Raw genomic sequence first — 21,269 nt, forward strand, 5'->3', positions numbered from 1 at the left:
CCCTTATTGTATGTTTGTGTCATCTCAGATTATTTTCCTTTGGTTAGGAGGGCCAAATGTGTATCTATATTATACTCTATGATATAAGCAGACCACTTTCCTCGTCAAGAAGGAGAACACCCCCTATCTTGGCAGGCTTTTTAGGGTGCACTTAAGAGTGAGCTGATGAAGACATCTCACACACACACAATCTGCAGCTCTATGAAAGCTTTCCTCGTTTCCCATTCTTCTCCCCTCCCCTCTCTTCTGAACAGCTCCCACAATCCTTCAGCCTGCTGGCAGATGCAGTGTCCCATCAAAGACACAATTTCCTTTGCTCTTTTTCTCTCTCTCAAAGCTTCATGCATAGAGACAGAGGTTAAATGTCTCTGGCTCATTTGTGAAAAGTGATATCTACAGCAAATTAATCAGTGGAGAGAGTAAAAAAAGATGAAAGGGTAAGACTGGGAGCGAAGAAAAGCAAGAAGCCACAGGACCTGCCTTCTGCCATATCATCTTCAGGATGTCATTATGGCAGTTTCATTTCTTTTAACAATATTGTTATTCTCTCTGTCTGTCTGTCAGTTTGTTATTGTTCTCCTTCTCTCTTACACTGTCTCTGTCTGTCTTTTCCTTTCATAAAGTCTAGTTTTTCCCCCACACAGCTTCTTTGCTCTCCTTCCAAGGCTGTTGTAGCTTAAACATAAATGCAAATTCTTCTGCTCCAAGTACGTCAGATGTGCGGCAATTACATTTGCTTGTTTAAAATGTGCACTGAATAACAGCAGTCCTTCTGCTAGGAGACATGCTTGCATAACTGGATCAGCCCCTACAGAGAAAATGCTTCAAGCTCCCGTCTCCTCTTTCTCACACTCTTTAGTCTCTACTGTACAGCACAGAATAACGTTTGGTGAAAGCATAGTATTATGTATTGTTTTTTCATTGATCTAGTTCATTAAGCTTGACACTGTTTTTATTTTATTTTTAATTTTTTCTGGTTTAACCTCAAGAACTTAACTATTTGCAGTTTGTATTTGGGAAATTATTGTATTGTGAAAACTTTGTGTGTGTGTGTGTGTCAACTAAAATTACCTGTCATCCTCTGTTTGGAAAACAACAATGATCTCATTTATCAATGAACATGCACTGATTAAAGGGATAGTTCACCCAAAAATTTTGTCATCACTTATTCACCCTCAAGTTGTTCCAAACCTGTATGAGTTTTTTTCTTCTGTTGAACTCAAAAGAAGATAATAATAATAAATATTGGTAATCGAACAGTTGACGGTAGCCATTGACTTCCATTGTAGGAAAAATATACTATGGAAGTCAATGGCTACCGTCAACTGTCTTGTAACCAACATTCTTTAAAATATGAAAGAAACTCATACAGGTTTGGAACAACTTGAGGGTGAGTAAGTGATGACAACATTTCCATTTTTGGGTGAACTATCCCTTTAAAATCTGTCTATAATGCTAAATGTCCATATATAAGAATTATGTGTTAATTTGTCTAAATAAATTTAACAAATAAAACTAAAAACTAAAATCAATTGTTATGTGAAATTTGATAAAGAATACATTTAACAGTGTTATTAAATTTATTAGTGTTTTTAAAAAATAAGTGAGCTTTAGATGATGGGTAAGGTAATCTAAATGTAAAAATAAAGGAAATGAACTTCTCAATTAAATAAATTAAATTAACCCACTATTGACTGAAATATATATCCAATATCAACCAATACTGATAATCAAAGCAAAGAAATTCTATTCTCGTCCAATAACCATTATGGTATTGATTTGTTTTCCTTATTCATCAACATATTTGCTTTACTTTATTGTAAAGTTATTGTAAACATATTGTCTTCCCAACATCCTTAGCAGCCTCATTAGGCAGTGTACTGAATTATTTTGCATTGAAGACAGTCAGTGTATTTTTAAGACCTCAGTGTACAAAAAGACAAACAGGTGAGGGGTTAATTATATCCAGTACACCTGATACCATAAAGGTCTCTATGGGATGAGATGAAGGAGGGTGGGGAATGTCTTAACAATCTAAAATGCCTCTGGTGACCTGTCTGTTTGTGTCCAAGAGCTAGAGCCCCTTCAGAATAGAGTCATCAGAGAGAGACACATGCTGAGAAAAATAAAAGTATTCTCTCTAGAATGTGTGCAAGAGTTGCAAACGTTGTATATACGTACAGACAAAAACATTTGTGATGTTCATACATGCAATATGTGAAGTGAAAAGTGCATGTGCTTGTGATGTTTGGGCTTTGAAGCGTGCTGAAACAGCCAATAAATGCAACAGCTAAAATTTGTTCCACCAGTTTACCTCTGATGGATTTCTTTGCTGTCAATTTGTTTACCTGGTCTTGAGGAATTGTCTCATATATTTGCGCCCCTCCTCCCCAGCATTGTGTTTGTCAGTCAGCACAATCATATTACATATTCCAAATGCAATTCAGTATATCCAGAGCAGATGATTTATAGTCCAAGATCAATGTTTACCTGGTATATATCATTTTATAGTGAAAACAATTGCTGTTTTATGTTTCGTTTCAATACTTTTTTCAACTTTGTGTGGGTGCATGAGTAAGTGCGCTGACATTATGGACAAGGCAGGGCTGTGATAGTCCACTAAGCATGAAGCTCCTGCTTTGAATGTAGCCAAACTAGTAAAACAAATCAAAATGCAGGTAAATATATGTAAGCCAGCAGCATTTCTGATTTGAGCTTTTGTTTTGAATTTTACGTGTGTTTTGTTCGCTTCTGATTGGTTTTGACGAGGTCATGTGACCACATTTCATTGGGGAACTCTTGTCCTGATGGACCAGGTTCACAATCATTGCAGCACACAGCTCCACCATGGTAACAAACGCAGAATACAGACTTCTATTTGTTTACATGTAGCGCCACCACCATGGTGACTAAAAAAGATCACACAGCTCCAGTCGTATGATTACCCAGTTGTAAATCTTTTATGCTTGCTAGGGAATTGATGGGGACGATTCTATTTCTAAAAAACGTGCCATTGATGCCCCATTTGTGCCCCCATTCAAAATACTGAACTAAGGCACATCATTAGATTTAACTCCGTTTAGTGTGTAATGCAAAAAAAAATGCATTTTTTTCCCCCATAAATTATACATTTTGCTTTGTTAATGTAGACAATGTAGACCTAAAATTTATGAAAAATGTAATGAAAAAATGCAAATTTTGTCTTTGTCCTTTTTTTGGCTGTCATTCAGTTAAATGACCATCATTGTTTAAATTGTTTTATTGACCTTATTAATCTGAATAAAATCATGTTTTTATTTTTTGAATTTTAAATAATGTTGTGTGCCACAATGATATGTGCTAGTTACGCTTGTTATTAGCCATTTGTGCTCTTAACTTCATAACATTCAACCCTACAACATTTTAAATGTAACAGGGTTGGGACAAATGAATGGATGGTTTCATGAGAATGACCCATCAATACTCTTGTAGAAATAATCACATTCTTTGGTTGATATTGTAAGTCTTGTATTAACAGTAGACTGTCTTCATACAAACCTTTTACTTTGATATGTCTGTCAACCTTGTGACTCCTTTTTTTTAGGAGAAGACATCCAAATCACCCTCTATGGAGATTCCACAGATATAAATGTTGGATTGGACAAGAACTGTGTGATGCTGGAGAAAACCTACATCTCTTTAGCTACCTACCAGAAAGTGGCAATAATGAACAGGAGTGATTCCATTGTGCATTACCAGTGGAAGAACTTTGGCACTGAGGAGGAAGAGGAACGGGACAAATTAAGGTTTGACTTGTTAACCTCTATTAGCTTTAAGTGTTTTTATTGTAGCTATAATTTAAGTTTTTCTAACTATACTTTTGGAAAGATAAAATCTTTACAGTTTATCCTAAATTCAAGTGAGGTGACTTGCTCACGTCTTAATGAAAAATTCTGTTGACAGCATCTGAGGTCCATTTTGGTTTTTTTTCACACCGAGAGACAAGTGAAACTCATTTTCAGTGGTAATGAATAATGACGGAAATTTCTTTTTTTTTTTTTTAAAGGGGGGGTGAAATGCTATTTCATGCATACTGAGTTTTTTACACTGGTAAAGAGTTGGATTCCCATGCTAAACATGGACAAAGTTTCAAAAACTAAGTTGTACGTTTGAAGGAGTATTTTTGTTCCAAAAATACTCCTTCCGGGTTGTCACAAGTTTCGGAAAGTTTTTTTCGAGTATGGCTCTGTCTTACGTAAGATAGGGCGGAATTTCCTTATATGGGTCCTAAGGGCACTTCTCCGGTAAGATCGCGGCCGCGCGCGCACTCGTAGACTAGAGCAAGAGAGTGAAAGCAGTTCGCCATCAAAGCGCCCTGCCCGGCTTTTGGGAAGTCAATGTCACCAAAGAAGTGTGTTTTTGGTTGCCAGGGCAAGACAACCCTGCACAGATTCCCAAAGAACCCGGCGTTAAGGCACCAGTGGATGGAGTTTGTTTTTCTGAGCATAAACGGAGTTGTGTAAGACTGTTGTTCCCTGCATTTCGACGATGATTGTTTTATAAACAAAGCCCATATCGACGGATTTGCAGATCGTCTAATGCTTAAGGATCGAGCAGTCACAATGATAAAGGTTCGCGGTCGTGCGTTGGAACCGGACGGTGAGTAAAACTGTTTGTTGAACAAATGTCTCTGTGTGTTGTCACTAGCTTGGCGCGTTAGCACAGCTAAGCTTCGCCCACAGGGCCCGCCCCCAGCCGCTCGGTTTTTTCCGGAAAGACTCGGTACAGCCTATCTTTCTGTTAAAAATTTAATAAAACAAAAGACTTTTTGGAGATATGAAGGATGCAATATTACTCTATAGGTACTCAAGATTAACAGGAGATTGAGTGAAAATGAGCATTTCACCCCCCCTTTAAATGAGCTATTCTTTTAACATTATGAATGTGTCAATCTGTGTTTGTCCATTTTTCTCTTATTCTCTGTTGTTTTCTTTTGTAGGCTATCTTCAGAGCTGCATCAAGAAGTGGATGATGAGATGGAGCAGTTTCTGACAGAAAACACTGATCCTTCTTTGCGAGCTTGTCTTTCGCAGTTTTCCCATACCCTCCAGGAGGGGCTTGTGCAAACCCAGCAGCAGCTTTTGTCTCTGGATGACCAGGACATCATCATGAGACCCCTGGTGTGTTACTTACAACTAGACACATGACAAGCTTCAGCATTTTAGATTTCAGTTTACCCCGATGCAATATTGCATAACCAGCAATTAAATCTGAAACCTAGAATGTCCTTGTACCGTATAACCATATGCCTAAACATATGGTGGAAACCAAACTTAGACATCACTTCACTCAGCCAAGCAATTTAAAAAATACTGAGCTTGTTTCTAATTAGACACGAGGATTTGTTATGTGGGTGAGAGTTAAATGTGATTTACTTAACTAAATGGTAATTCTAATTGTGAATGGGCAGTTTTTAATTTTTTACTTGTAACACTTTGTGCATGCAATCCCTAAATTCTATTAATCCTAAATTCTGCATTTGTTATGCACCTAGTGATTGGTCTTCTGCTACAGTTGAGTCTTTGTACGTTTTTGCATGTCTGCAGTTGAGGCAGAATGTATGCAACAGTGCCAGTCGATTATAACACGATCTATAGGAAGTCCAGCTCAGCACTTTGTTTTTCCAAATGACTAATCACATACTCTTCAAAAGACATCCAACAGTGTTTTGTGTTAATTCTGTCACCTTGCTGTGACTTTCAGCCTCTTAAAGGCACATACAGACACTGCAGTGATTCCGTTTCTCTCTGCACCTCACATTTTCCTTCATCTAATGTGCATTTTATGTTTAAGACAGAAGAAGATGCAGCTATAAGGATGGCTATAAATGAAAATGATTCCCATTCATTTCTGCTCTGATTTGACTCTCTCCTTAAGATTTTTCAAACCAGGTTTATGCAGGCTTAGACAAGAAAACAAAGCTAAACAAAACAGATCAGTATCCCCTCTGCTTGGATGTGAGCATCTGTTTACATGCAGTAGAGCTTGATCGCACCTGCTCCGTCAACTCTCTGTCAACCACTGCCTGGTGACACAACATGCTGTTTGTTCACTAGTGATTTAGCAAACATTTTTATCCAATGCAGTTGTGGCCAACCCCCCTAGAGCACCCTAATTGTAAGTGACTTGCTGAAGAGCGCAGTGGTGATAAGAGACCTTGGTATCTCCCAAGTATTGATGCATCACCTGCTGGGATCATACCTGTGAAGTTTGTGTTACCAACTCTGATTGTTAGGCTTTCACTACTTTCTATGTGTCACTGCTTCAGGGAATAGTGTAGCATGCAAACACATTTTGGTCTTTTTTTCAGATCACTCCTGTCATAATAATAAAAGTAATAATAATGCCTTTACCATGAATTACTGGTAAATAATATGACATTGATATAATTTATTATCTAGTTTCATATACACTATCATTCAAAAGTTGGGCCAGATTGTTTCTTTAAGTAATGAATACTTTTATAATGCAATGATGCATTCAATTGTTCAAAAGTGACAGCAAAGGCTTTAAAAAAAGTCTAATTCAAATAAATGCTTTTTTTTTGCTTGTGTCATGGTTTACACAAAAATATTAAGCAGTACAACCATTTTTGACATTGATAATAAAAAGCATATTAGAATGATTTCCGAAGGATTGTGTGACATTGAAGACTGAAGACATTACTTGGCTTCTGACAATTTTTAAATATTCTTTAATAGAAAAACAGTAATTTTAAATTATAATAATATTTAAAAACTTCTCTTTCACACTTGTGACTTTGCATTACGCTTATATAGCTAATAGCATATGTGGAAATGAATCAAAATTGATTTTTTTGTGTGTTCTCTCTGTTGACTTTCTGTTGTTTTACAGAAGGGAGAAATCTGGCCCAACAGCACTGCAGAGGTGAACATCATCTTTAAACCTCAGGAAGCCAGGATCTACCAGCAGACTGTTTACTGTGAAATCACTGGTACTTACACCATGATAACAGATGTTGTGTTAAAAACAATCACTTTCTACTGTCCCAGCTTTGCTGCTCATGCACACTTGCATTGTTTTCTACCAATGCATTAGTACATTTGCATGTTGCGCTTAGGCCCATCTGCAGGCCTGGAGATCAGGTTTGCATTTATTTGCATGTTTGAGTAAGGTCTGACAATATTCTGGTTGCTTGGATTAGTAGTGACCTAGAAAGACAGACTGTTGATATTGTAGCAAGTGAAATTTAATAGCCTGTTTCATTATGCTAACCTTTGCTTTTTTTTGGGGTTTCTTATTTGAATGCTCTGTACTTACACAGGTCGTGAATCTCGGTTGCCACTCTGCATTCAAGGAGAGGCTGTAGGCCCAAAACTGCAGTTCAGCTTTGACTTTCTAGACATGGGAAACATTGTCATTGGCTCCAAACAAAGCTATAAGGTACAATTGTAGAAACCTCATGTAGTATCTTTGTTTTAATCTCAATGGTAAAAGCAATTTGAGCTTAAGTTACATTGTATCCCATTAAATCCTGTAATAATTATTATTCAGTTGTTCACATTTAAGCAGCTGCATAACACACTAAAGGTGCAAAATGCGTCCATATTGACATAACATTTTACTAATTAAACATTTTATATTGGAGTGCTGCAATGATTGCAGTTTGTAAGTGTTATTGTCCCCTTCTTAACCCTCAGCGCTGTCTAAAAGACAAAACCACTTAGCGTTACCTCCTCCAAATCATTACACATACTAAAGCATGTACTGTAGTAGTGGTGGGAAGAAACTATTGATGTAACAGAAGAACCCTTCACAGAATTGATTACTGTGAAGCCATAACAAGCAGGATCTCACATCAAATTTAATCAGGATGTTGCTCACAATCTGCCAAATGTAGCATGGACTCGACAGCAGTTTTAATTGAATAATAAATCCCCTTATTATTACTGAGTCTTGAAATAGACTAATGTTTGGCTCAGTTTGAATACACTCCATGCTGAATTATGCAAACATTGTGGCTTTCCAATTCCTTTTGTTATTTGAGCTTTTGGATGATCCCAATAATATAATTGTCCTGAAAGTTTTGGATTGTTTGTTTGAGTCTGATTTGTCCCTATGGGCCTCTTTTTGAGGTAGTATCCAAGTGTATGATTAAAGAACGTAAACTGATCCCACCGGTGAAAGAATGAAACAATTGACGTTCAGTCTGTGCAGGCATAAACCTGGAGAGATCTACAGACCCTCTTTCTTTTGTGTTCCTTCTCTCTGTCTGTTTTGTCTTATTCTTAGCTGCGTCTAAGCAACAAGGGACTGATAAATGGTGCATATAAACTAGTGCAACCCAGTACAATGCTGGGGCTTTGCTTTTCCTTCAACCCCTCTGAAGGCATGATCCCACCCGGAGTCTCCAAAACACTGGAGGTCCACTTCTCTTCTGACAAACTGGGTGTTATCTCTGAAGAGTTACAATTCAGTGTGGTGGGAAACCCTGAGCCCGTCATTGTCACATTCAGGTAAACTTCACAGATGAACCCTTTATTATATAATAACCCTTTATTTATTTATTTTGATAGAAATGTTTGAATGCATGTTGTTTAATGCATTTAATCATGCTCTTATCTGAAGAGACTCTTGTTTTCTCTATTTCTAGACACAATTTATCACCTTATCAAATTCTGTCATAAATGAAATATCATCTAAACATATGAAAAAGTAAAATGTCTTGCTTGGTATCTGTTACAGAAAATGAACCTCTTTTGTCTTGAACTGCTAATTTTCCACAACACTAGTACAAGTTTCCAGCCAGTCCCCATTGCTTTCCACCGTTATGTACTAATGGCAGTTTTAAAACATTAACCCAACCGTGACATATAATAGAGTGCCTGTCCTATTCATACACATTTCACCCTGGTAGGCAACATACTAAAACCTTTTTATAGTTTTACAATTTTATTTATACATATATAGCCACATTTTTTTATTATGCTCAGAGTAGGTACTTCTTTTGAATAAGTAATTATTTTGTGATTGTAAAAAAGTATGCTCTATATATAGTATGAATCTGTGTAGTGGGAATTTATTCCGGACATACTACTGTACATTGCGTTGTCATTGTAATGTGATCTACCACCTGCATGAGCTGTGTCGCTTCACTGCCATTTACAAATCTTCTCCTGTGGCCTCATGGAATAGTAAAGTGTCCAGTGGATGCGCACTTCAAAATCACCCCTGAAGTAGTATGTTCTCTGTCTACTGTTTTATGAATACTGTGAATTCCTGACTTACTCTTTTCATATACAATACTATATAGTAGGGAGGTCTGATTGACCCGAATTGTACATCCTTCCCTTTAATCAATCCCCTCTTATGACCATTAGCAAAAAACATCAATATTTCTCCTTCACTCTTTGTTTTTTTTTTATCATTAGCTTATGGCTGATTAAACGAACCTGTACAGGGCAGGCTGAACCTTAATTAAACGAGTGAAGCAGAGCTCTGCTGAAATCTTTCAAACAAACTAGCACAAGCCTAGTCTCCTTTGATTAAGATGGATTACCACTGAAAGTGCTGAATGTATACATTCCACAACTACCACTGCCTTGTCGTCTAAAAACAATGCCACTCATTCCTCGTTCCACTGGACTTCACCTCAACAGCCTTTTAGTTTTGTATAATTACTTGTGGTGCAGCATTTTCATTGCCCTTTATTCTTGTTGAGTTGTTTTTTTGAAAGTTTCCTCGCCCCTTCATCTCTTGCAGGGGGTGTTTAATTGGGCCTACATTCCACTTCAGTGTCCCAGAGCTCAACTTTGGGGAGGTGTCCTTTGGTAAATGAACTTGCACTCTCCACTTCATCAATCAGGATCAATGTTAGTGTTTAATCCCTGTTTTGCATATTAGTTGTGTAATCAGGAATCTTCTATCACTCACCCAAGGGTTTCCGCAAACGCTGACATGTCGCCTTAGCAACACTTCAGTGGTGCCCATGAGCTTTGGACTGCGCATCCCCGGAGATGGCACGGGACTGGCGAGCAGTACCAGCACGGACCAGGTCACTCAGCTGAACAGAAGTGAATGGGGACTGGGAGACAAAACCAAAAGAAGACCGAGAGAGTTTATCTTATCACCCAGCACAGGCACAGTTCGTGCTATGGCTGAGATAGATATCCAGGTATGTTTGCTCTTTCTGATTCTAAGCCGACCCGTCAACGTATTATCTCGCTGAATACCTCAAAGTGATTTGAATCAATTTCCATATGCAAAAGCAGAAGTGACCTGTCAAGATGTTCCCTATGACCTGTCCGTGCCACAAACATCAACAGTCTCTCTAGAGACGAGAAACTTTGGTCTTTAAACTAAGTGCAGCCTTAAATGTCCGTTCAGAGCAGACCTTTAATCCCTGTTAAACCTCAGACAGCTTGGACTTTTTAAAAAAAAGGGCTGTTGTATTCCATTAATAGAAAAATGGGAGGTGGAATATATTGGAAAAGGTGATAAATGAGAACAGTATCTCCAGCCTCTCTCTCTCTCTCTATAGGGCTGTGATTAGCTCACCCATGCTCCTTTGGTTGCCAGGTACCTTGCGTACCTGTCATGTGCTGGTCTTTTCCCATCAATAGGAGCTGTCAGCACTTTGGAGGGCTAATCTGTTGGATGTGTCTGCCTGTCTTTGTGCTTCCTGTGGATGTGGGTGTCTCCTGTCAGTGTGCAAATGTGCCTCTCCCAGTCTGTGACAAGAGTGTGGCTCACTGTGCTCTAATGAGACCTCAGCACAATAATACATATTAGGGGGTTGCGGTTAGTCGTATTAGTGGAATGGGACAATATTCCCAGATGCATCACACAGCTGGCCGGCAGCCTCCTAGACATGTTAGAATAATAAAAGAAACACACCTGGAGAGTACTTTGCCGTTCTTCTCAGGCGGTTACATTTCGTGGTGACAGTTGTCTGTGATCCCATATGTGAGGTTTCAGAGCACTTAAAGCACTGCAAGGAGAGGAATACTGCAATCTGAACAGTTTGGAATTACGTGAGCGCTATATTTAGACAAGCAGCTGTTAAATCTGTTCAAAGCTTTTATAATAGTGATTTAAACTATGATATATTTAAGTGGGGTTGTTTTATAAATTAAATACGGAGATATAAAATCTTATGAAGAATATACAGTAAGCTACCGTTCAAAAGTTTTGGGTCAGTAAGATTGTTTTTTTTTGTTGTTGAAAGAAATTAATACCTTTTAATATTTATTTAGAAAGGATGCATTAAATTAGTAAAGACTAAAACAATAAAGTCTTTTACATTGTTGCATACAAATTTTAATTGAAATAAATGCTTTTTTTTTTTTTAACTTTCTATTCATCACAGAATCCTTGGAAAAAATAACACAATATTTTGTAATTTTGTTTCCACAAAAATATTAATTAGCACAATATTCTACATTGATAATAAAAAGAAATTGAGCACCAAATCATGATATTTAAACGGTTTCTGAAAGATCATGTAACACTGAAGACTGGAGTAATGGCTGCCGAAAATTTTGCTTTGCCATCTCAGAAATAAATTACATTTTAAAATATATTTCCCAATGATTTACTGTATTTTTGATCAAATAAATGCAGACTTGGTGAGCATAAGAGACTTTTTTCAAAAACAAATAAATGTTAAATGTTTGAACAATAGTGTATGTGTGTTTGTTTTTCAGTTAACCTTTTGCTCCAACACGGTGCAAGACTACAATCTGGCTTTAGTGCTGGATGTTCAAGGTGTTGGAGAGGAGGTTTTAGCTCTCCCAATCAAAGCTAGGTAATACACTTTCATCGGGGAAATAAAGTGGTCTTGCTGTTTTCCCTGCACAAAACTTATCTCTGATTGTTCCGGTAGATGTGTTGTGCCTGATGTGGTCCTCAAGAACCCAAATCTTCAGTTCCAGCACTGTTTCCTGGGTCATTCCTATGAGCAATCATTTGAGCTCATTAATGATAGTGACCTTCCTGCGTGCTATGGACTTCTGCCTCAGGTGATTCCTCTCAATCAAGTAAAATTTATTGCGTTTTCTATTGCAGCCCTTTCCAATTTTCTAGGTCAGACATTAGAGATATGTATTTTGGTTTTCAAACATATGACACACGTTTCTGTTTGCAGCCATATGAGGAAGACCCTGCTCTTCTTTATTCCAGTCCTCACGCACGAGGGGTCATCCAACCGTATACCACAGAACAGATTCCAATAGTTCTTCTGGCCAAGACAGTGGGTAGCCTACAGGAAGCAGCTCACATTGCTATACTAGGCCGTCAAGACCCACCATTGGTAAGTATTATGTCTACATGACATTATGGCAAGTGCATATTTTACACTAGCACTCAAAAGTTTGGGGTCGGTAAGATTTTTTTATGTTTTTGAAAGATTCCCAGAGAATGCATGAACTGATAAAATGTATAACTTAAATGCAATATACAGTTTGTCGCTTTGGATAAAGCGTTTTCCAAATGCATAAATGACATGTACTGTACAGTGGGGAGAAACAAGTATTTGATACACTGCCGATTTTGCAGGTTTTCCCACTTACAAAGCATGTAGAAGTCTGTAATTTTTATCATAGATACTCTTCAACTGTGAGTGATGGAATCTAAAACAAAAATCCAGAAAATCACATTGTATGATTTTTAAGTAATTTATTTGCATTTTATTGCATGACATAAGTATTTGATACATCAGAAAAGCAGAACTTAATATTTGGTACAGAAACCTTTGTTTGCAATTACAGAGATCACAAGTTCCCCGTAGTTCTTGACCAGGTTTGCACACACTGCAGCAGGGATTTTGGCCCACTCCTCCATACAGACCTTCTCCAGATCCTTCAGGTTTCGGGGCTGTCGCTGGGCAATACGGACTTTCAGCTCCCTCCAAAGATTTTCTATTGGGTTCAGGTCTGGAGACTGGCTAGGCCACTCCAGGACCTTGAGATGCTTCTTACAGAGCCACTCCTTAGTTGCCCTGGCTGTGTGTTTCGGGTTGTGTCATGCTGGAAGACCCAGCCACGACCCATCTTCAATGCTCTTACTGAGGGAAGGAGGTTGTTGGCCAAGATCTTGCGATACATGGCCCCATCCATCCTCCCCTCAACACGGTGCAGTCGTCCTGTCCCCTTTGCAGAAAAGCATCCCCAAAGAATGATGTTTCCACCTCCATGCTTCACGGTTGGGATGGTGTTCTTGGCATTGTACTCATCCTTCTTCTTCCTCCAAACACGGCGAGTGGAGTTTAGACCAAAAAGCTCTATTTTTGTCTCATCAGACCACATGACCTTCTCCCATTCCTCCTCTGGATCATCCAGATGGTCATTGGCAAACTTCAGACGGGCCTGGACATGCGCTGGCTTGAGCAGGGGGACCTTGCGTGCGCTGCAGGATTTTAATCCATGATGGCGTAGTGTTTTACTAATGGTTTTCTTTGAGACTGTGGTCCCTGCTCTCTTCAGGTCATTGACCAGGTCCTGCCATGTAGTTCTGGGCTGATCCCTCACCTTCCTCATGATCATTGATGCCCCACGAGGTGAGATCTTGCATGGTGCCCCAGACCGAGGGAGATTGACCATCATCTTGAACTTCTTCCATTTTCTAATAATTGCGCCAACAGTTGTTGCCTTCTCACCAAGCTGCTTGCCTATTGTCCTGTAGCCCATCCCAGCCTTGTGCAGGTCTACAATTTTATCCCTGATGTCCTTACACAGCTCTCTGGTCTTGGCCATTGTGGAGAGGTTGGAGTCTGTTTGATTGAGAGTGTGGACAGGTGTCTTTTATACAGGTAACAAGTTCAAACAGGTGCAGTTAATACAGGTAATGAGTGGAGAACAGGAGGGCTTCTTAAAGAAAAACTAACAGGTCTGTGAGAGCCGGAATTCTTACTGGTTGGTAGGTGATCAAATACTTATGTCATGCAATAAAATGCAAATTAATTATTTAAAAATCATACAATGTGATTTTCTGGATTTTTGTTTTAGATTCTGTCTCTCACAGTTGAAGTGTACTATGATAAAAATGACAGACCTCTACATGCTTTGTAAGTAGGTAAACCTGCAAAATCGGCAGTGTATCAAATACTTGTTCTCCCCACTGTATGTGAAAGCAAAAATGTACTGTAATTAGACCATGTTCTTCCTGCAGTTGGTTGCTCCAACAATTTTTAAGATATCGTTTAATTAAAACAGCAAGTGTATTGAATAAAAAAGAAAAATTACCCATGTGTCAATGATTAATGCAATATTTGCAAACAACCTGTATTAGAAACAGAGTTGGCAGAGTTGTGCAGAAAGCGTTAAAAAATCATGATATCTCGGAAAGAACTGATTTAGCTTAAAACCAGCACATTTGTACATTACAATAACAAAATTCTAAAGAACAGTATAGAACAAAAGGTGTATTTTTTTTTTAGTTCCAGAATGTGTCAAAGGCTCTTTAGAATCAGAATCCTTGCTGCATTTTCACATAAGAGACGGTTCCTCTCTTCAGCTATTACATGAGGTGCTGCGCTAAACAGCCTCCCTTTTTCTGTATTAACACTATCATCAATCATCAGCCGCTGTTTACATTAAAATGATTAAAATGGATCATTTCTCTTTGTCAGAGTTTATATCTTCGCTGTTAATAGATCTGTTATCAAAGCGGTTTCTGTCACAGTGTTCGGTTTACGTTCTTTCGGTGGAACATCAAAACATTTTCGCTAAAAATCTTTGATATGTGTAATCCTTTTCTCCATAGGAGCTCCTCCTGTCCTGTGTTGGCCAGGGACCTTCCGTCTCTGTCAATGCTGCCAAGCTGAACTTTGGCTGCATTCCCGTGCTGACTGATGTCACAAGGACTTTGCAGCTGTCAAACGACTCCCCAATCCCAGCCAGATTCTTTGCTCAAATGGTGGGTTCTAATGCTATAGAAGGGATGAAAAGCTTTGGTACTGTTTCCCTTTGCCCTTGTAATGTCAGTTTCCTCACCTGATGCCTATTCTACTGTTTTCTTACTCTGGGTCCAATATCATGGTCTTGTCTCCATGCCTTGTGAATGCTTTTAGATTAGATTAGATAAGAGTTAGCGTAATACCCTCATACTGTATGCCTTTTAGAAATCCTAATTTCTCCTAATTTCCATTTTTCGTTTTGGTCGCTCTTTATATTAAATAAGCTCCTTGATTCTCAACACTGATAAATTTAGCATTAGGCTTTGTTTAATTAGTCCATGAAAGGATTGCATGCAACCACACACACATACACCAAGAGACTTGGACACATATATAGACAAACTCATTCAGATATTAAGGGCATCCTAGATTATGTGTCGACACTCATTGGTAAACTGATCCTGTCTTCTCCTCCAAGGCTGAGGACTTTTATAAGCCCAGAGTTTTTACTAAACATTTTCCAGCTTTAGTCGATCCTGAATTTCATTACAGGCGCTCGATAGCGTGGCTGAGTGCCAGGCAGATGCTGACAGCAGTGCGTCGTGAATTGAAAATACTCACAACGCAGTCTTTCGCTTTTATGCGTCCATCTGTTCATGTAGTTTCTGATAAACAAGTATTGTGAGTTTTTCTGAAAGATATGTCTCTCCTGAGACTGACTTTTGGTTCCATTGTAAAGCTCTACAGCACGATGAAGTTTAAAGCAATCAATGGTGTTAAACCTTCTAATGCAGGTCTGATCTGATTATTGAAATTTCAGCTGGCTTGTTCTTTACTTGATTCCTCTCTCAAGGGGAAATCGCCCCAACCTCGATCTAGCTCCCTATCGACCGGCTCGTCTCTCTGTCTTCCCCTCCTTTATCTCTCTCCCACTTGCTTTGCCACTTCTCTTTCATATGAAGACTTACGGAGTGATCTATGTCTCCCTGCTGACCTCCTTTAGTCCGGCGCAGTTCAAATGATAGGGCCCTCTCTCTAACCTCTACCTGCTCAAAGGCGTTTCCTCCTTGCTGAATACTGAATTTGTAATTTTCTTCCTCCAAGGGCAGACTACTGCTGGTGATGACTGTGTTGAAGCATAAGCCATTGGCAAACTTCCTTTGTAAATTTAAACAAATACTATTGCATTCTTAAGGATCATGGTTATGCAACAATATGTTGTGAATATCAATATGTTATGAATTTATTTGAAATTACAACATATTTCAAAGGGACCCTTATATAAAGTTTTACCAAAACCCTTTACTACCTCTGATGATCAGATTCAGTGTATTTCTCCAGAATTATTCATGTGCTCTGCTATGGCTCACAGTTGAGTGAATATGAGATATGAGTGTGGCTCCCCCTGATTGGCCTCTACACACCGTCTGCCTCACAAACACACTTTGCCACACACAAATATATAGCTCCCGCGTGACTCAGAGGTCATATCAGTTTGAGGAGTTATTTATGAAAAAGTCAGCTACCAATTCACTCATGAGGTGTTTGCATGATTTTCTGAAATACTTGATTCTGATTGGACAATTGTGACTAAGTCAAAAAAATGTAATGTCTATCTAATGACTACTGAATTGCAGCCATGTATTAAGTGGGATAATGTACATTCTGATGATCTTAATGTCTTAGATTGTGCACACTGAAATGGGAAATACTTATCCTTCAATTTCCTCTCTACAGTCTGCTCACTTAGTTTTTCCCTATGAAGACTGTAAAAGGAGAGCATAATGGAAATGATGATAAATGTGCCAAAAGCTATACTCAGCCTTAAGGATGAGCCACACTCTTAAGATAAATAAAACACTATTAATCAGAATCCCTTAACACACCAACACCCATTCTCTTTACTCAGTCAGAAAATCCCAATTAAAAGTTAATGTGCAGGACATCAATCATTTGGCCGCATTATGAAAATTGATTTGAATCCTCCGCCAACAGTTATGGAAAGCAGTGGTGCAAATTAAGCAGCTGGTGGGTTGCACTTTTGCATGCAAAGACAAGCTTGCACTTTTTCACATTGGTTTATTTCTCGTTATGAGGAAATAAAAGGAAATAATGAAAGTAGGGAGAAAAAGTAGGACAGAAAGGAGGCGCTTAACATATGGGGTTTGAAAGAGGAAAAGACTGCTTATGCATATCCTACATCCCAAATACCCCGTTGTATAAGTATATTTTCTGAGAAGGTACTACAGTACATTGGAATTCGAATTTACCTCACGCCTGATGAAGTTTGTTCTATGTACTATACATATTGATGTACTACATCCACCATGTTATTACTGTCATGTGGACTACAGTTGAGTCTGCCATTCATAAATCCTCTCCCGTGGCGTCATGGGATTGATTGAATGCACACTCCTGAATCTTGGTGGAAGTAGTAGGTTATATGGGTACTTTTCACCTACTGTTTTTCTAATAGTTACTATGTATTCGAACATACTACTCTTTTGCCGTACTGTATATTTGCATATAATTCGATTTCCGACGCAGTGGAAGTATTAGCCAGATTTCAGACTCTTGGGTCAGTTATAGCACAAACAGTGTTCTTCTATCAGCCATTCAGTACTCATTATAAAACGGATACATAATTCCAATTCCTTTATACTATCACCAGTCTTTTCTACTCCCTTCAGATAAAGAGAATCCTGCTGGCAGCACAAGGCATATAGACACACAAACTGTATGTTTACATGTTATCACTACATAGCTGCTCATTTAAAACCTTGTTCAATTACAAGACTGAGATAAGATGTTGCTTAATGGTTGGCTTTTGAGTGGCAGTTACTTGTGTTGGAGCCAACCGGGAGGGAATGATCATTAATATTTCTCATTACCCACTAGAAAACGTACCCACTGTGGGATCATTTCCCCTGGACATTACATAAGACAGAAGAATCAGTCCACACACATAAGGGAGTTTGTTTTTTGCTTGTGATTTTTTTTTGTTTTTTCATGTGACTTGGACTATACAGTATATTGTTCGTTGACGTTGATGTATGAAGTTGATGTATGAAGTTGATGTATGAAGGATGCTTTAGGTTGTCACTACTGTATATTAACCCATTTGATCCCAAAGTATTCCTAGCTAGGTGAGCATTTGTATTTTACTCATTGGATTGGCCAGTAAAATAAACACTTTAGAAAAGTTAGTGAAAGTAAGTGGTTATTCTTGGTCACAATTGTAACTGATAGAAGAGTATACTTAAAATTTGCTTAGTCAGTAAGACCAAAGTTGCAAAATTATTAACACTACTGTTCAAAAATTTGGGGTAAGATTTATTTTTGGAAACTTGATAAACATTCAAATAAATGCTGTTCTTTTGAACTGAAGAATTATTTTTTTTTTTATTGTTTCCACAAAAATATTAAGCAGCCCAACTTTTCAACATTGATAAGAAATGTTTCTTGATTTTGATAGGATCATGTGACACTGGAGTAACGGTGCTGAAATTCAACTTTGCCATCACAGGAATAAATTACATTTTTAATATTCAAACAGAATATATGAAAATATTACTAGCCCCATAATTTTGGACGGTAGTGTATTTATTTATTTATATATATATATATATATATATATATATATATATATATATATATATATAGCAAGATTTAAATGGGTGAGAGCATTGTGATTAATATGTCGTTTAAACATTATATATATGGAATTATTAGAATGTTATTATCCTTTTTTGCTATCGTATGTTTAAAACTACACAATGGAATTAGTGATTTTGTGCTATAATGTGTATGTGAATGTTGATAGGTGAGGAACAGGTCTCACTGGCGTGTGGATCACAGTGAAGGGGAAATTCCTCCAAAGGAGAGTCTGGAATTGAAGTTGATAGCCCATCTGAATGACACCATGCCCTTCCAGGATGAACTGTTTCTGGAAATCCCGGACAGCCAAAATTTTAACATTCCTGTGTCGGCCAAAGGAAAGGGCACCACCATAGTCACTGACCGTCCATTGGCTCCTAGCCTGGATTTGGGAACCCACTTCAGGTAAAACAACGCCAATGTCTGTCCTTGAATTCTGTCATTTACAATAGTCCGCTATTCACAAAACTTCATGTTCAGTTAAATTATTAAATCTTCTGGTCTTCTAGTTCCGGCCCATGTCGGTATGCCTTCAGAATTACTAATCGAGGACGTCGCATTCACCAACTGTTATGGACCACAGAGGGGTTTCCACAGTTTCACAACAGAGACATTCTGTCACCTAACAAGTCTAGGAACAAAAAAAGCAAGAGCCTTCAAACTTCAGATCAAGGAGGCCCTGTCTTCAGCTTATCACCTGCACGTTTATTACTTCCTCCTGGCCACTCAGCTGACATGCTGCTAGAGGGCTCCTCTGACATCCCCAAGGTACCGATATCAGAATTTTTTCTTATATGCATCAGCAATTAATCGTCTCTAACTGATAACTAGACTACATTCCTTGCAACAATTTCAAATATGTTGGCCAACAGCGTTTCCGACACAACCTGCTAAAGTTTGAATACTACGGTGATGAAGGTCCTGAAAGCCACACTTAATCCTCTTTTAGTGGAGACGCATGGAGCTGTGCATTGACTTCCTCTCTAGAGCATTACAGAGATGCATGCCTCCTTGAGTCCTTATTGATTTAATGGTAAATTAGGGATGAGAGAAGGTGAGAAGTGAATATAGGCCTGCCCTGCTGCATCCCACGCTGGGCTGCTGCATTGCATAGCCATCAGTCGGTGTGCCGGCTCTCAAGCATCATAGAGAACGGCTCTGTTTTATTGCATTTCTGAGTTTTAGTGCAAGGCTGAGCTGGGTTTCTTAAAAATTAAACTTTCAAAGATGATTCACATCCATTCATAAATTGAGAATATACGAAAAAAGATATATGCATAAATGTGTTTTTTAAATGTGTGTTTATGAATTGCAGGTGGTTACGGAAAAACTTGTATGCTATGCTGTTGTCGGGCGTCAGTATGTGAGAGAATGCATCATTACTACAGATGTCACATGCCAATTCGTCTCCCCAGCAGTAAACTTCTCATCCAAACAAATCAGCTTCAATGTGGAAAAGGTTTGCAAAAATCTCTCTACTATCAAGGGCTACGATAGTCAGTGTTGGGTGTAATTCATCACCAAGTTATTAATTACTGTAATTTGATTACTTTTCCCTTGAAAAGGGAAAGGAAAGGTACTTCTGATGTGATTGTATTAAATAGTGACTATAGAACGATTCTATATGAAACAATAGTGGATTACCATCGAAATTTAACATCTAATGTTAAAAATGTGTTTTTAATGTATCCTTTTCTCTTTAAATACTTCGGTCAGTTTAAGAATAATTTATGCAATTTTATATTATTTATTTGAAAGAATCAAAATAGCAGTTTTATGTCTATCCTTGTATTGTTCAAGTGGTCGTGGTTGATATGAAATTTAGAAAGTAATTAGTAATATAAGTAATGCAATACTTTTTTAGAGAGAGTAATTAGTACAGTAAACGGATTACACTGTTGAAGATGTAATTAGTTACTAGTAATTCATTACTTTTTAGAGTGACTTATCCAACACTTACAGTTTAGAATGTTTAATTTGGTTGTTATTTCTGCTTTGTTTTCAATTTAGTTATTTTTTTGTAATTTTTTGGGGGGTGCCAAAGTTAATGCATTAACTGGTGTCATAAATGCATATGTCTAGTGTTATTTTGTCGCATTTTCATGTTTAATACAGGTGAGTTGTAAAGGTTTAAACTTTTATATTAAATGAGTTTGGCTCTCATTTCCTCATACTTGCAAAACCGCAACCACATTAACCCATTTCATAATATTAAAGGGATATTTAATATTAAGAAATATTTTCATTTTTCACCCATAAATGAAAATACTGTCATCATTTATTCACCCTCATGTCGTTCCAGACCTGTGTGACTTTCTTTTTTCAGGGGAACAGATCTTCTTTTGTGTTCTGGACTGACATTAGTGTGAGTAAATGATAAAAGAATGATCATTTTTGGGTGAACTATCCCTTTAATTACTCATATTGTCAATATTGTATTGTGTGTGTATGTTAAATGTCAGGTCCATTATCTGTGCTGTAACTCAGTGGCTGAACATGTACCCTTTTATCAAATGTCCTTTAACTTTTTATGAAGCACAGAAAAAAATAGTCTGCAGTGTGTGGTTAGATTGAGGCAATTATCTGTTCTCTTGTAAAGGAATTAAGCCTAATTTATGAATGGTACAGAAGAGATATATATAATCTGTTCATCCAATCAATCAGTTTCAATCCATTTGTAAGTCACTTGACTGCATAAAGACAAGATTGAGGCATGGAC

General features: G+C 37.9%; 1 protein-coding gene across 1 annotated transcript in view; it reads left to right on the forward strand.

Annotated features, from left to right (window-relative positions):
• hydin (HYDIN axonemal central pair apparatus protein) overlaps positions 1–21,269 on the forward strand; it is a 69,418-nt gene that overhangs the window by 10,427 nt on the left and 37,722 nt on the right. The window contains exons 7-20 of the mRNA XM_079874719.1: positions 3,584–3,785; positions 4,979–5,159; positions 6,895–6,994; positions 7,325–7,443; positions 8,293–8,516; positions 9,763–9,830; positions 9,939–10,174; positions 11,706–11,806; positions 11,885–12,020; positions 12,146–12,310; positions 14,761–14,913; positions 18,717–18,955; positions 19,060–19,318; positions 19,866–20,009. Of these exons, the coding sequence (XP_079730845.1) occupies positions 3,584–3,785; positions 4,979–5,159; positions 6,895–6,994; positions 7,325–7,443; positions 8,293–8,516; positions 9,763–9,830; positions 9,939–10,174; positions 11,706–11,806; positions 11,885–12,020; positions 12,146–12,310; positions 14,761–14,913; positions 18,717–18,955; positions 19,060–19,318; positions 19,866–20,009 (2,327 nt within the window). The remainder of the gene's footprint in view (positions 1–3,583; positions 3,786–4,978; positions 5,160–6,894; positions 6,995–7,324; positions 7,444–8,292; positions 8,517–9,762; positions 9,831–9,938; positions 10,175–11,705; positions 11,807–11,884; positions 12,021–12,145; positions 12,311–14,760; positions 14,914–18,716; positions 18,956–19,059; positions 19,319–19,865; positions 20,010–21,269) is intronic.

This window comes from Squalius cephalus, assembly GCF_949319135.1.
Source record: "Squalius cephalus genome assembly, chromosome: 6".
NCBI classification, from domain to species: Eukaryota; Metazoa; Chordata; class Actinopteri; order Cypriniformes; family Leuciscidae; genus Squalius; species Squalius cephalus.